The following is a 14773-nucleotide window of genomic DNA, read 5'->3' on the forward strand; positions in this document are numbered from 1 at the left end:
ATCAGTCCAGGCATGCAAATGAAAATATGAAATGCTATAATAAGTATCCATCCACACACAAATGCACAATGCTGTTCCAAACATTTATCATCCTCTCAAAATCTCTTTTTACTATTCATGACAGTGTCTCAAATTCATATTGGTTTTGTACTGACTTGCATTATGTACAAGGCTATAAAGCACACAGAAAAGCTTTTATCACTGCACTGAGATTTATTTAAATCTTACTTTATAATGCTAAAATAGGGCAGTGGTGCTGTCACTTGCAGTTACCACCTCATATTTATTCCCAAGGACCTAACAGGTCAGGTCCTTGTTTCAACGGTAAAGACAGATGGTAAATGACAGCAATGTTGAGTTAATGATTCTTTTAGCGAGCTACACTGGACATGAAATTTAAAACATGAAAGGTGAGTTAACTGTGTGGCAATACGGCCATGACTTGCAGTTCAGCCGTTGAATTTCAAAGCTGCAGTTTCCTCGTGTCAGTCATGAAGAAAAGACAGATGACTGCTGAATCCTGTAACAATAGATTTCTCTCATCCCTTTCCTTCTGACAAACTGCATTTCATTATTGTGTGAAGAGCGAAAAACAACAAAGCCAAAACTGGCAGACTGTCATCTCTGATTTCACAAAAGGATGTTTTCGTAAGCACAGGTTTCCTAACAAAGGAAAAGGTATCTAGAAATTCTGTATGATTTTGTCCTAGTCTTTCCAAAACTCTACATGTTTAAAGCAGGTATACAGAACATCCAAGGTCATAAAGGTTACCCGTGTCACCGCTGACACACTTACTGGTCTATAGTATTAGAGGTCAAAACAATGGACAACTGTCAGTGTTTTACAGGTAGAGGAATGAGTAATAACTATGAGATGAAACATGCTCTGTACTACTCTGTGTCTTCTTCTCCGTGATACAAAAAGCCTTCTCTTCATTGTGCAGGGATCGAGGAATTCCTCTTCACAATGACCCTCACTGTTGAACATAACGATGCGTGTGCACTTAAGGAGAACAGATCAGGTTAATATGGAACCCGTCAAAGTTAATGGGGCCAATACCTTCGGATTCCTTCAAAGAAAGGTACTTTCCAGAATTACACAACATAAATGTCTCAGTCGCTCAAGCAGGAATGTAAAGTGATGGATTACTAAGTATTTTAGTATGTTATGTTAGTATGTTAAGTGATGGATTAGTAACATATAACATATATATATATATACATATACAAACCATTTTTTTTGGTAAAGTGGGTCCTTAAAAGTACTAATAATGGATACTGTGATGCAAATAAGTGAAAAGTACAGTGAGTGCATGTCCTACTGTTTTGTAAGGGGAAGTACAGATACAATACTGTTTCCTATGTTTTGATAATAAAATCAGTTTGTAGTTAAGAGAAATTATCAAAGGATTTTAATGACAATTTAATGTTTGTGGTTTCCAAGAGATTATGGCGTTTTTAAACAACCGTAGGTTCTAAATCTAGTGACTATTTAGCCATGCTATAGCTAAGGCTCGAGGGATGCTGTGGTCAGTTGGTCCACGGCTTTGGTCCAGACTTTAATATATCAACAACGATTTAATGGACTGCCATGGAATATGGTAAGTTATGGATGTTTGTGATCATCAGAGGATAAACTTAAGTACTTTGTTGTGATTCGTTTATGACTATGAGCTGCACTTTGTGTTAAGCGCTATTAGCACATGTTAGCATGCTAACACTCTAAACTAAGATGGGGACCATGGTACAGATTACAACTGCTTAGCATCACTGTGTTAGCACTTTTATTGTGAGCACGTTATCGCCACGGGTCTATTTAACAAGCTAATATTAGCATTTAGCCACTGTGCCTAAGAAGATGTATTATATTAACACCCAAGACAGCCTCACAGAATCACTAGCTAATCTTCTTGAAAACATTCATAGGAAGAGCAACATTAACCCAACAGACAGGGAACATACTTTTATTCCTCAGTCTATAAGCTATACACAAGAATTTATCATTATTTTCTAATAGACACAAACCATATACCTCATGGATTCAAAACACTTTAATATAATTATTTTTAGACCATTTTCCTGTTACTTTTACAATAAAAGCTGACAGCATGAGAAAACTGAAAAAGTATGGAGCCTTACTTTCAGATAAGAAATTCAATATGTCATAAATGCTGATACCTTTCCATCCTCACTGTGGGAAACCTTCATTAGATATACACTGTACCAGGCAGAATTATCTCTTAAAAGAAGAAAGAAAAATATGACAGGCAGATCTAGAAACCTTATCAGACAGTTAGATAAAGAAAAAGCCAAATAGGAGGAACACAACAAAGTTTTGTCAATAAAAGACAGATTTGATAAATAAATAATAAATAATTTAATTTAATGGACAAATAAAGCTGATTCACTTCACCTGTCCCTACGACCCACCTGTTGTTTCACCTTCAGTGGAGTCACACTATTTTAGCACACAGCGTGTTTACAGCATTTCTACTGGACTGAAACCAACATAATGCCAGGATGCCATTTTGAAAGATGTATTCTTCTCTATGAAACCTGACCTCCAGCTTTTAGACTTATGTAATGGTCCTCCACCACAGCAAAATGCAGGGACATGGGGACACCAGTGCTGTGCACATATAAAGTCAGCGCTTTCAGTCCATTTGGTGAAGCAGAACAATGTGTGTCTTCCCAAATGAAGTTTAGTTACACTTTCTCACAATGGCACAACACTGACTTGCTTTATAGTCGTGGGCAACACCTATCCCTGGAGGTAACATGAGGCTTGATCCTGACGACTTGTTGGCAGTGTTTGGGGAAAGACTACCAGGGAAAGTGTGTCACAGGAGCTTATGTGTTAGAAAATGAATGGGAAAGATCGTAGGAGAGTTGGAAAGAAGAGTAAATGAATGCCAGTAAGAATGTTTTGTTTGTTCAGTGGACAACTTTCACACAAATGTTGCCAAGTGTTTGAATGGAGCTTGTTCCCTTATAATAGAATAGGAGAAAAGAAAAAGCCATTACATAGGACTGTATCTGCTCTACAAACACACCCAGCACCCTTTGAACAAGTATTGTAATTCACATAGTTAATTTTCAACTACATACATAGAAAACATTCATAAAGAGATTTGTGATAACACTGAAACCACGTACTTTGTCAACACAGTAACACAAAAAATGCAATTATTGCAACATGTAGTGATTATTCTCCATAAGTAGGAGATAATGATTCGATTTTTTTTTTTTTTAGTTTAATGATGCATATAGACAAAATTATGGGATATACTTTGAATTTTCAAATATGAGATGTTTGAGATATTTGTATTCTTTTTGACAGAATGCACAGAGACACACCCTCTGCACTTCACGTGTGACATCCTGCCAGATGCAGACAGACTGATTATGAGAGGCAGTAGTCATGGTGAGAGCCGAGCAGAGCAGACAACTCTGGAGAGGATCCTCGCTTTTTTGATCAGTGGCCGCGGCACGCCTGAGGGCCAGGCGGAAGGACCTGAAAAACCAGCTGCCTGTCATTATTACTCTCAGCAAAGAGCGGCGGGTGAGCAAGCGAGGAGCCTCCTCCTCCTCTTCACTCTCCTCCTCCTCTTCACATAAACACTCTGATTCCCACAGAAACCACACACAAACACACACACACACATACACACACACACACACACACACACACTCAGGAATCCCTGCTTGTTTTTGCACTCTTTTGTCCGTTGTTTTTGTCTGTCCGGTCTGTTTTTACCTGTGGGACTGTCACTTTAGCAGCACCTGGGACTTAATATTCCTCTCTTTGAGTAGCTCACACACTCTACTACTCCCTTGTGTCTCCCTCCCCAGACCTGTGGACTATGCCCCCTTCAGTCAGCTGAGGGAGGGGGCTCTGCACTGCTCAGGCTCCCATCTGGAGAAGGCAAAGAGGAGACGGTTAGGTAAGTCACGAGGCTAATCACTGCTTATAGTGCCTTTCTCTTGGTAGATTTAAAGTTTCCATCTGAGCTTTGTCACTTGTGGATGAGAGTCATTTACGTACGTTTGTGTGCGCACTGTGATTGTATCAGTGTGTGTGTGTGTGTGTGTGTGTGTGTGTGTGTGTGTGTGTGTGTGTGTGTGTGTGTGCGTGTGTGGGTTCCCCAGACAACGTGGCGAGACAGCAGGTGAGTCTCAGGTGAAAGGGAATAGCTCACATTCCAAAGAGCTCTTGGATTAATAAATTAGCTGTTGCTGTTGAACCAGTGGAACGACACAGATTTACAGCTGAATGAGGAAGATCCAATTTCAGTTCCCGTCTTTATCTGCCTGTGTATCTCTTATTGATAAGTGATTGTGTGATGGAATGGCTGCATTTATCATCTCATCAGTTGCCACTACGTTGTAGGAAAATGTGACTGCTGTTTGTACAGCACTGCTGCGCTAATTAAAAGCTCAACAGTGTCAGTTTGCATGTAATGCAAGGGGAATGATGGTGATGTGTTTGACTTTGTAATAACAATGATTTGCAGTTTTCTGACCAGGGGGAAATGTCTGTTTAGTTCTAAGAATAGATTCGGTCACCTTTTTCCAGTTCCTCTAGTGTGTGTCCCCCCCCCCCCTCCCTCACTCATTTAGTCAGCCTACAGTCATTCTTGTAAAGGTTTCTGACTATGTTTACATGCCACCTACACCTATACTGCTCAAGCAAAAATTAGGCTAAAATTAGAATTGGGTCGGTGAGATTGAGGATAGTTTATACAGTATGTTAGTTAAAGTAATATGCTTTTATTATTTTATCATCTAGTTATTGGCATAAGTGTTTTTGTTTATAGTTTTGACACAAGAGATGGAACGTAAAAAAGAGAAGTTTAAACTCCCAAAGTACAAAACTATATATATAGAAAAAAAAGGTATACTAGTGTGCATAATTGTAATAAACAAGCTATTCCCTCAATCCAGGTTTCACAATATGATCAGCTCATTTAAAAGATCAAATTCTTCCTTTTAAGAGTTTATTAAGCCACAAGACTCAGTCATCACCCCCACCCACCCCTGTCTGGGAAGTTCCAATGAAGTGGCCTTTTTTCCCATGTAAAAGAAAATATTAATCTTGTGGCTGGCTCAGTAGATGATAAGCATGTAGTTTCTACTGTTATCATTTTTAACTCTGATAAGGATTGTTTGAAAATATGCAAGTCTCAGAAAGCATACTGAGCTGTGCATACCTTAGATTAAAAAAAAGAAATACTATACTCATACCAAATGATGAAGTATTTCAGGATGATAAACTATTTAGACACTGTGGGACACACTGGAGCACACTGAAGTGGTCATTTTAGATAATGTAATACAGTTAGAAGGACAACTCCAAAGGAAACTCACCTCTACTACATGACTTTATTTAGACTTACATCATGGTAGTATTAGTCATTTAATTTGCTATACAGTAAAGCTATCGGTTATGTTACTGGATTATAAAACTCACGAGGAAACAGAATATCCTGACTGGACAATCAAAATTTCATCCCAGCCAATTTGAGCAGATTTCTCAGTTTCCATCGGGCTCATGAATAGATAAATAAATGACTCACATCTTTCTTCTTATTACAGTAAATAAAATCCATCACTGCATGTCACTATTTGATGCTTTAACATTCCCTCTTACAGTAGCTGTTTTCAGCATTCAGTCTCATCCATATCATCACGTTCGTGATAAACTGCAAATATCAGCGGTCAGATCAGTCTTTTGTATCAAAACAGACGCTCATCAATCTGCTTCAAACTCGGCCACTTCAGACAATGACTGGATAAGTCCAAGCCCTTTTTAAAAAAAGCACTGGCATGTTTGCACCATCTCACCGAAGCACATTTATTTTCATTGCCTTTCTTTCAATATCCACTTGTCATGCTTTTCATAACCACAGGAGAAATACATTGTAAGCTAAGACTGTGCTGTTGTGCAAACCTGCTGAAGCTACTTTATCCTCAACGATGAAGAGGCTTTCTTTGGTCCTATTTCATTTTAAAAATCATACTTTGAGTTTGGTATTTGGTCGGTCCACACTTTTGTGATTTAGAGAGATATTTCAGGGACAATGCAGCCTGTACTTTCAGTACTACCTATTAAGACTTAATAGTACTTATGCTTTGATTTGCAGCTGCCAGAACTAACAATTATGATATATTACCTCTGTACTGCACACATTCTTTTTAATTAGCCAGTTTTCAAATATCTGATGTCACTTCATCATTTACATCAACAACAGGCCGTTCTACACTGTGCCATATACTCTTAAGTGCTGCTGCAAATCTCTTGGTGACTGAGTGAGGTCGATAAAAGTCATAGTTTAATCCCTCTTAAATGTGACATCTGGAAAACAAGTGGTGTGGGGAGTTTACATCTGACGTGATACAGATGACCTCTCTGCTTTGACTTCCCCCTGCAGGCCTGCTCTTCCAGGCGAAGCTGAACTAATAGCTCCACCTGTCTTATTATTACCCTGCTTCATATTGACTGCTCAAATATTGACCCTGACCGTCGTTTGATGAAGGTCATGCTCTTAATGTGTTTATGAATGTGTGTGCGCAGGAGACTGTGTTGTTCTTACTGTGTGGTTGAAAACGCACAGAGGGGAAATAGCTGAGCCGGTTACCAACTTCTGGTCTGGTTTTTCCTCACATTAAAAGAGAGGAAACTAAATTGTTCCTGTTCTGTGTTGAGAGACAACTCTCTGAACAGACCAATAAATGATTTGTTTACTGAGGGTGGGAAAAAGGATATTGAATCTGCAGTGTAGTTGAAGAGCTGTAATTTGTAGAACAACAAACAAACTATTATTACACTGAAGAGGAAACTGATGTCAGAGCAAAAAGTATAGCCTCCAAAATGTAAAGCTGAATTAAAAAAAAAATTCCATTCAAATTATAAATAACCCATCAGTTCCAATAAAGTGTATCCTCTTTAACTGTGACATGAATGCACAAAAGGGAAATGAAATTGGACAGTGAGGTCAATGCAAACTCCTGCACAACATGCTTTCATGCTCACATTATACGTAACATGAGCTCAAATGAATGAGTTCATATATAAAGTCATATTTAACACACTAATCTGAGACGTGATATTAGGGAATCGAAGTGCTGATTGATAAAAATCCTTGCAGCTAAACACATATAAAGTCTATAATATAATAATAAGTGTACATTGATGTAACCAACGAATTGTCAATATATTTGACTTTGTGATCAGCACTGTTACATTACAATAAGAATATCCTGGGTTTTTATGCAGAGTTTCATGATAATGTTGGTCTCTACGAGTTCTTTCTCACATTTTGAATTTATTACCTGCGATTGTTCTAGACCAAGTTATTGGGCTTTACTGACAGTCACATTTGAATTTCACTAATGAATTTCCCTTCCCGCATTGTGACAATAGAGAACGTGACTCAACAGTTTTCTGTAGGTGACTAACCAAAGGTTAATACTGTATTTTGTTAGTATGCAACCTGGTAGAGTGACATTACGCAACACTAGACATTTTTACACTGCCAGTCCGTCCGTGTAGACATCAAACCTCATTTTCATCTCAGACCGTCATCAGAGTTTCTAAAAGGAACGTCTTTCAAGCAGGTCTTCATTTATTTATTTTCATGCGTAACACTTTTACATTACTCATGAAGTCATGAACTGGCTGTCGGATGCTGATTAGTACATGGGTTGGTTATGTATTGGAGAATGAGGTGTGTTTACTGTAGGTGTTTCCTCAGGTGAGGGCTCTCCCGATCCTTACATGACCTTGCCCACACCAAACCTACACCTAAACCTACCCTGTAGTTAGTCTAATGAACTTACATACTTCGTTAAACACACCCTGTTCTGTGGGAGACGTCACACCCACCCATCACTGATGAAACGCCAGCATTTTTCAGGGTCATGCATCACATACCATCAAGAAGACTGTGATTTCCTAAGCAGAAGGTTACGTCAAAGAATCAATTAGATATTTATTTCACCGTGTTGTCTCAGTTAAAACAACTGTGTGCTCCTGCAGCAGTTTGATATTGACAGCCATGAAGGATTTAATAACCTAGTTTTACTAGAACATGTGTGGGCTGTGAAAACAAATCTCCCTCCTGGGACAGTAAAGAACATCTATCTGTCTTTTGCTCTCTGCAATCATGCCCTCACCTCTTTTTGACAAAAGCTGGTACAAATAACTCCTGGCAGAATTGTGTTGTGCTGGCCAAGACAGTTTCTGTTTGGAGATGGCAGTGATGTCCTCTGCAGAGGCAGCAGTGCTGCTATGACTACGAAGCGCAAATAACCTGAACTGAATAGCTAGATTTAAACTCATACTCAGTTTGTTGGATCTCAAAGTTTAGTTTACAGCTGACTTCAGATGATGTATTTGAAGTAGCTTGTGCTTTCATCCGTCTATATGTCGCTAAAGGTTTGGCAGAAATATGTTTGAAGTATTAGCCAAAAACTTTCTTGTAGGAACAAGGAAATATTCTAACATTATCATATATATACTTTTTTGTTATAACAGTTTATTAATCAGCAAATTAACCGCATGCGACGTGGTCCTGCATTGTGCCAGTTGTACTGGTATTTACTTCCATAACTACTGTATTTTAAATTTAAAAAAAAAACTTTAACTGTATAAAAAGTCAGTTTTCTCCCTGAAGTAAAACATCATAAATGAACCTTTTCTAAACTGTCCCTTCAGCATGAAACTTGCTATGTACAGGTATACTGTCCACTAGAATTATGACACTGTGAACAATATATATCTTGTGCACTTTAAAGTATCAACACAGACGTACAAAGTCCATCTTGTATTTACATAATTGAATCAGGTCTCTTTCATGTGGTAAATTAACTTTATATATTTATATTTACCATACATTTAAAAAAGTGATGGTGCCTACTATACTAATTGTTCTGTAAATAGCGGTACAAATAAATACACATCACTTTAAGGCCATATTGTTCATATTGTGCCCTTTTAGCATAGCCTTGCCAACGTCATCAGCATACTGTATTCTCCACCATGTTACCAAAACGGTGGTGTTACCAACCATATACAGCATATGATCAGTTAGCCACTTATCAGCAGCTGTCACCTCTGCAAATAGCAAACATGATGTATGTCATTACTAATCTCTACGCTAAATAGTATGTCAACACTAGGAGAGTTGGTTGTGCAATATTTGCTGTGGAGCAGGAAGCGGGATAAGACGTACAGTACACAAGAGTATCGAGTAATGGCTGTAATTAAAACTCTTTTCATCACATCTTAGTGAGAAAATGTCATAATCCCAGTTTGAGGCATATTTTCTATGATGACACTGTTGTGCTCTCTGTCTCGTGATGGGCGTCACACGTATTGGGTCGTAAATGGTCCTTTCACAGTGCTTCTAGCATATGCGCAGCCAGTAGGTTAAATTTACATTTTTCCGCTCCATTAATGGTTAAGGCTGCGTACACAAGCTACTGTTTTTGTCTGCACATTACATGCTGAAACTCTATATCCAGATAATCTTTCAAACAAGGAGCCTAGAGGAGAAATATAATCTTATAACCCGTGTGAACTGAATTGGTTGAAAGTATTTTTAAAAGAACGCACGTTTTTAGAACATGTCAGTATGGTAAATATAGCTGGTTAGCTTAGCTTAACAGAAAGACTGGAAATGGGGAACTGTATGCACTGAAGCTCACCAGTTAACACATTTTATTGCCCCTGTCGTTCCTGCCCCAGGCCTAGAAATAGTCAAACACATAACCCCAACCCAGTGTAAAATGTCATTTTTATTCTTTGGTTTTTGCACGGATTGAACAAATGAGATACAACCTGTTGCTTAATGAGCTTTAGGGGCCAGGCCAGCTGTTTCCAGCCTTTATGCTACGCCAACCAGCTGCTGGCCCCAGCTTCATTTAACATACAGACGTGCTACTGTAAGTGTGTGTGACAGAGAGAAGACAAAGTGTATCTTCCAGCATTTTCATTTATTTTAAGAGGCTTTTTGTAAGAACACCAGCTACATACATGAAATGTAACACTGAAGTTTGTAATATATTATTCTGCATGGTGTTTTATGTGTGAACTCATTTACTCTGTGTCTGTTTTTTTTTTTTTTTTGTCTGTCAGCAACCTCTCATTAAGTCAACCGGTGGTTTATATCACTCATGCTGTTTAGCGGTAACTTCACACATTGTGATGCTACAGACCTGAGGGTTTTGCGTACTTTATTGTGAATTTGAATGTAATCAATGGAGCAGTCAATCTAACTTAGAGAAGAAAGACAGTGAGGGATGGGTTTTGTGTGTGTGTGTGGCTGCTCTTCCGTGTGCCAGGGTTTTCAGCTTTTTATAGCCAATGCAAATTTTGTCCGCTTGAAGCACCTGCTCTGATTGTGCTGCTGTGCTTCATTCCCAGCAGACTCGACGCAACGTCACTCCAACTCATGTCATTATTGTGACAATGTTTCGGTGCAAAGTCTCTGTCTTCTTCCATCTCCTCTAAAAGGTTTTGTTACCAAATGAAACGTCCATCACAATTGCAAAGCCGGTCATTTCTCTGATAGTATAGTGGAATAATGACATGTTTACACACTGCGCCGTTGGGATTAGTAACTGAATCTGTTGAAGGGGAAGAAGCACAAAAAGATAAGTGACCACTTATTTCACAAGTCAATAAGAATTGCAAAACTGCACACAGAATGATGATTGTAGTGCAGGAGAAGTGGAAACTGAAGTGTCAGAGACATTTCTAAGCAAAGGCTCAGTGGAAATTACTACTATAAATCTAAATGTAATCATAATTGATTGATGTTTTTATGGATCTTAACAACAAAGTGAGTTTAGAGTTTCCAGAGCATGCAAATTATGTTTTAATTAATTTTTCACATTTATTTGCCTTGTCTGGTTTTAATTCTTTTTGTAAATCACTTTCTAACCTTGTTAAGAAAAGGGCTGCATAAATTAAGTTTATCATTATAAAGTAATATTATCCAGATTCAGGGGAAATATTAGTTATGGGGACAGCCCTGACTTACAGCTCTGACCAGATTGTTTCCTGAACAGTATCAGTGATCCTCCCTAAATAAGGATCTCAGCGTGACACATAACAATTGCATTAGATTAGATGTAGATCAAGATTACAACTTCTGAGAATATGCATTGTACATGATGGATGATTATATAAGTCATGATCAAAAGAATGCAAATCACATCGATACAGCGTTTTATTAGGTAGTGCATGGCACGACTAAAGTTCCATTATAGGCGTGAATTCAATAGAATGATAGAATCGTAGATCATTCTCTAGGTGGGTGTGCCACCTTTCTTCACCTGCGGTTTTTCTTTTCCAAAAACAAAACTAAGAGACGCAGAAAAAGATGTTTGTGATGGGCTCATACACGTTACACTGTTGAGAGGAAAATCTTTAGTGGATGTTATAATTAATGGTGTTAAAAAAAAGGTTAAATAGTTTCCTAAAACAGCTGAGCACTGTAGGAGTACAAAGTGCATTGTAATGAGTGATTTAACCATTAACAATTGCTTTGATTGTTAATAAATGTACAGGCCAATATGTACTTTATACATAATGTTCTGCTGAGGATCCGCCTTCCTGTGGTTCCTATAAAATATTCATTCACTCTTGCCACTCCCTCCACTGCGCCACCTATCTGCTGCTTGCACTCAGAGCTGTGTTGCTGGTGTTGTTGTGATATTTTTGTCTTCCAGTCACGTATTCTTTCCTCATTCCTAGTTTTGTTTCCTTGTCTTGTGCAGGTTATTGCTGAAGATGCAAGCTTCAACTGTCTCACCTGTGACCAACACTACAGTACCTTCAAATACAGCCACTGTCACAAAGTCCAAAGAGCAAATACTCATCCAAAGTAAGGACACCTCTCGTGTGTGTGGGCGCCCGTTCACACATTGTTTTCATGTTTGTGTTTTGTTCTCCTTGTCCTCTGAAGTTGCATATTGATAAGGCACACCCATGTGAATGAGGTTTTTGTTGTGCATACCATCAGATCTCAAAGAGTGTCCTCACTGGAGGAGATTCAGATCAAAAATATGATATGATAAGCCAAGCCTCATATATAACAACCTATTACATCATACAGTCTAATCTGGATGGTTTGTGCAGGAGTGGCAGCAATGTATTTAATAGGAAATATTTGCCTTGTTCTGTTTGCCTGTGAGTGAAGCCGTTGCTAAGCTACTACACACTACTTCTGGAGGATACGCAAAATAAGTTGCACCATGACAGTAAAAGCACGAGTAAAAAAACAAGCTTTCAATTAGCTGATCGCTGATTCCTCCTCTCTCTGTGTCTCTCTGTGTCTCTCTGTGTCTCTCAGGTTCTGGGGCTATGATCGCTGTCATTGTCATAGGTATCATCATCATTCTCACCATTCTACTGCTCATCCTGAAGACGTACAACAGGTAGGGTCACATTCCTGTTTGGCGGGACAATTCCTGTATTCTGAATGTCACGAGCGGCGCAACAATAATCATGCTATTTTTATCCACCATTAGGAAGACTAGACAGCTGCTGCTGCTTTCTATCTTTTTATTAAGCTCAGTCTGGGAAATGTCATAGAAAATAATCACTTTCATACTTACCCTGTCACAGTCACTCCCAAAGATTTTGGTTTGTGACCGTGTGACACAGTGTCAACCCCTTTTACAGATCAACAGGGGTCTGTGTTGCTGTTTTTTTTTTTGTTTTTTTTCCCCAAAACCCAGGAAAGGTCAAACAAAGTCTGAATGGTAGAAGTAGTTCAATATTATATTTCAGTAAAAGTAGCAATATTCACTGAGGAATATTCCTTAGCAGACATGATGGAATTGAACTTTTATTAAAATAAAAGTCCAGTGGTACTGTCAGCAAAATGTACTTAAAATATATTTTGTTTGTAGAAAAACCCCAATCAGTTTATTATTATATCCCTGAATTATCATTTTTGAGACACAATTGTATAAGATGCATTTTATTTTGTAGCTGGTCATGATTCAAAAAGCGACAATAACTTTGGATAAACTGCTAACAAATCAGACAGACTGAACGCGTTATGTAGACTTTGCTTAATTTTAGAGAAAGAGAAGCCAAAAGTATATTGATACAACGCAGGTTCTTTTATTCACAGATTTGTTTTCCCATTGATTTTTTCCTCAATTTACTTTTTTTCCTTCTTTTTTGTCATTTTTGGATGACTGATGTGTTAAGGATTTTATCTTTGTAATTTACAACTGAAGTAATAGGCCTACGAGCAAAACTAGATTAGAAATCTGCAATAAATTAAAATAACTGTTGAGTGCAGAAACAATTACTGAGCATTGCATGCCAATTTGCTACATAATGGCTTACTAGTATGTGAGTAATGTGTTTTAACATCAGAGTCTCATTGTTGCCAGGCGGACACATGCGTCCAGAGTCCTGGGAGCCAGCGGCGGCTCCAAACCTCGTCCGAAGATGTCGCAATCCACTGGTCAGAGCAGCATGCCGCTGAGCACCATGGGAGTCAACTCTGTGTCAGGCAGCATCGGCAATTCAAACCCAGCCACAGAGAATGGCTTCCAACTGCCCAGAGTGGAGCTGAGCAGCGTGGAGGGAAACCACATAGAGCAGTTCAGCACCACCAGCGGCTCTACTGTGGTCACCATACATGACACTCCATCATTAGGAAACACATAGCAATATAGCAGGCTAGCCTCACAACAGGCATTGACTGACGTGTTGTCGTCATCCGTGAACACATACTGTGTGTTGACTGAATCCTGTGGAAACTCAATCTGTGACATCAGTGCTGTCACTGTAAATCTCCACCAACTGAGCCACTGCTGGTGACTACATGGATACGTACAAACGTACAAAAATATACAACATGAACAAAATGGTACCAGAAAGAGACACAGTGGATTGCATGAAGGATGTTGCATGACAGAAAACTGAGACTTTTTTGTGAAGTGTTGCTTTTAGGCTACAGTCAGTGTTCAGGGTATAGATGCCTTAAGTTTCTTACTGTTTGTACTAATACAATGAAGAAAATATGTAGTAAAGACTGTAATGGCTTGACAATGTTGGTCTTAAGTGTGTACATTTCTGTATTAAGGAGAACCACATAGGTTCAGGAGTAAATGTAGAATTACAGTACAAGACAAAGAAAATATGATAGAGGGTAACTCGGCGTGTAATGGCACCAGTATAATTGAGGAAATATGTTGATATTTTGATCAGCAACTAAATCTGGTTCACCTTGCATCATACTGTCTTTGTCTTCTGCCCACAGATTCTGTCAGATTAGTTTTTGTTTAAGAAATCTATAAAATGCCAATGTGTTTTTTTTTACAATGTAGAATGAATAAACCACAAAGAGATTTTGTTAAACATCTGGGTGTATGTCTAACACATTGACATGAATCCTTTTTAATTTGATGCCAAAGGATTTTGCACTTTATTTTCATTGCTCCCTGTATTTGTATTGTTTGTGGTTCTTTGTGAAATTAAAAGAAATGAAAATAAAATGTAATATTTGTTATTGTGGCTGACCTGTTTTCAATCTGTACTTTTTGTTGGAGAGAGCACGATTTAAAACTGGGAATGGAGTCTAAAATTATGCTGTAAAAGCTTCAAAGGCCATGAGAAAGAAAAGAAAAGAAGGTATTGGGAAAAGAGTAGAAAAATGGTATTTTGAATAAGTTACTGCTCCCTCAGCTGGTATCTTTCCGTCCTACAACTTTGAAAAACGACAAGGCTACATTCAAGATGACT

The 14773-nt window shown here is 38.4% G+C and overlaps 1 protein-coding gene across 2 annotated transcripts; it reads left to right on the forward strand.

Moving 5' to 3' along the window:
* The first annotated feature begins 1495 nt into the window (after positions 1-1495).
* ncmap (non-compact myelin associated protein) lies at positions 1496-14540 on the forward strand. Of its 2 annotated transcripts, XM_056394295.1 has the most exons (6): positions 1496-1601; positions 3341-3562; positions 3853-3944; positions 11785-11891; positions 12360-12444; positions 13417-14540. In XM_056394295.1, the coding sequence occupies exons 4-6, from the start codon at positions 11798-11800 to the stop codon at positions 13694-13696; spliced, it is 459 nt and encodes a 152-aa protein (XP_056250270.1). In that variant the 5' UTR covers positions 1496-1601; positions 3341-3562; positions 3853-3944; positions 11785-11797; the 3' UTR covers positions 13697-14540. The 2 variants fall into 2 exon arrangements, with proteins under 2 accessions (XP_056250270.1, XP_056250271.1); XM_056394296.1 differs by lacking the exons at positions 1496-1601; positions 3341-3562 and having other exon boundaries at positions 3622-3944.
* The last annotated feature ends 233 nt before the right edge of the window (positions 14541-14773 follow it).

Source organism: Seriola aureovittata, chromosome 13 (assembly GCF_021018895.1).
Source record: "Seriola aureovittata isolate HTS-2021-v1 ecotype China chromosome 13, ASM2101889v1, whole genome shotgun sequence".
NCBI classification, from domain to species: domain Eukaryota; kingdom Metazoa; phylum Chordata; class Actinopteri; order Carangiformes; family Carangidae; genus Seriola; species Seriola aureovittata.

What these genes read in the sequence shown, in the direction of transcription:
- ncmap (XM_056394295.1), top strand. Translation starts at nt 11,798, where the DNA reads ATGCAAGCTTCAACTGTCTCACCTGTGACCAACACTACAGTACCTTCA. An exon ending in AGAGCAAATACTCATCCAAA is followed by an intron (nt 11,892 to 12,359) that starts GTAAGGACACCT and finishes TGTGTCTCTCAG; the next exon opens with GTTCTGGGGCTATGATCGCT. An exon ending in ATCCTGAAGACGTACAACAG is followed by an intron (nt 12,445 to 13,416) that starts GTAGGGTCACAT and finishes CATTGTTGCCAG; the next exon opens with GCGGACACATGCGTCCAGAG.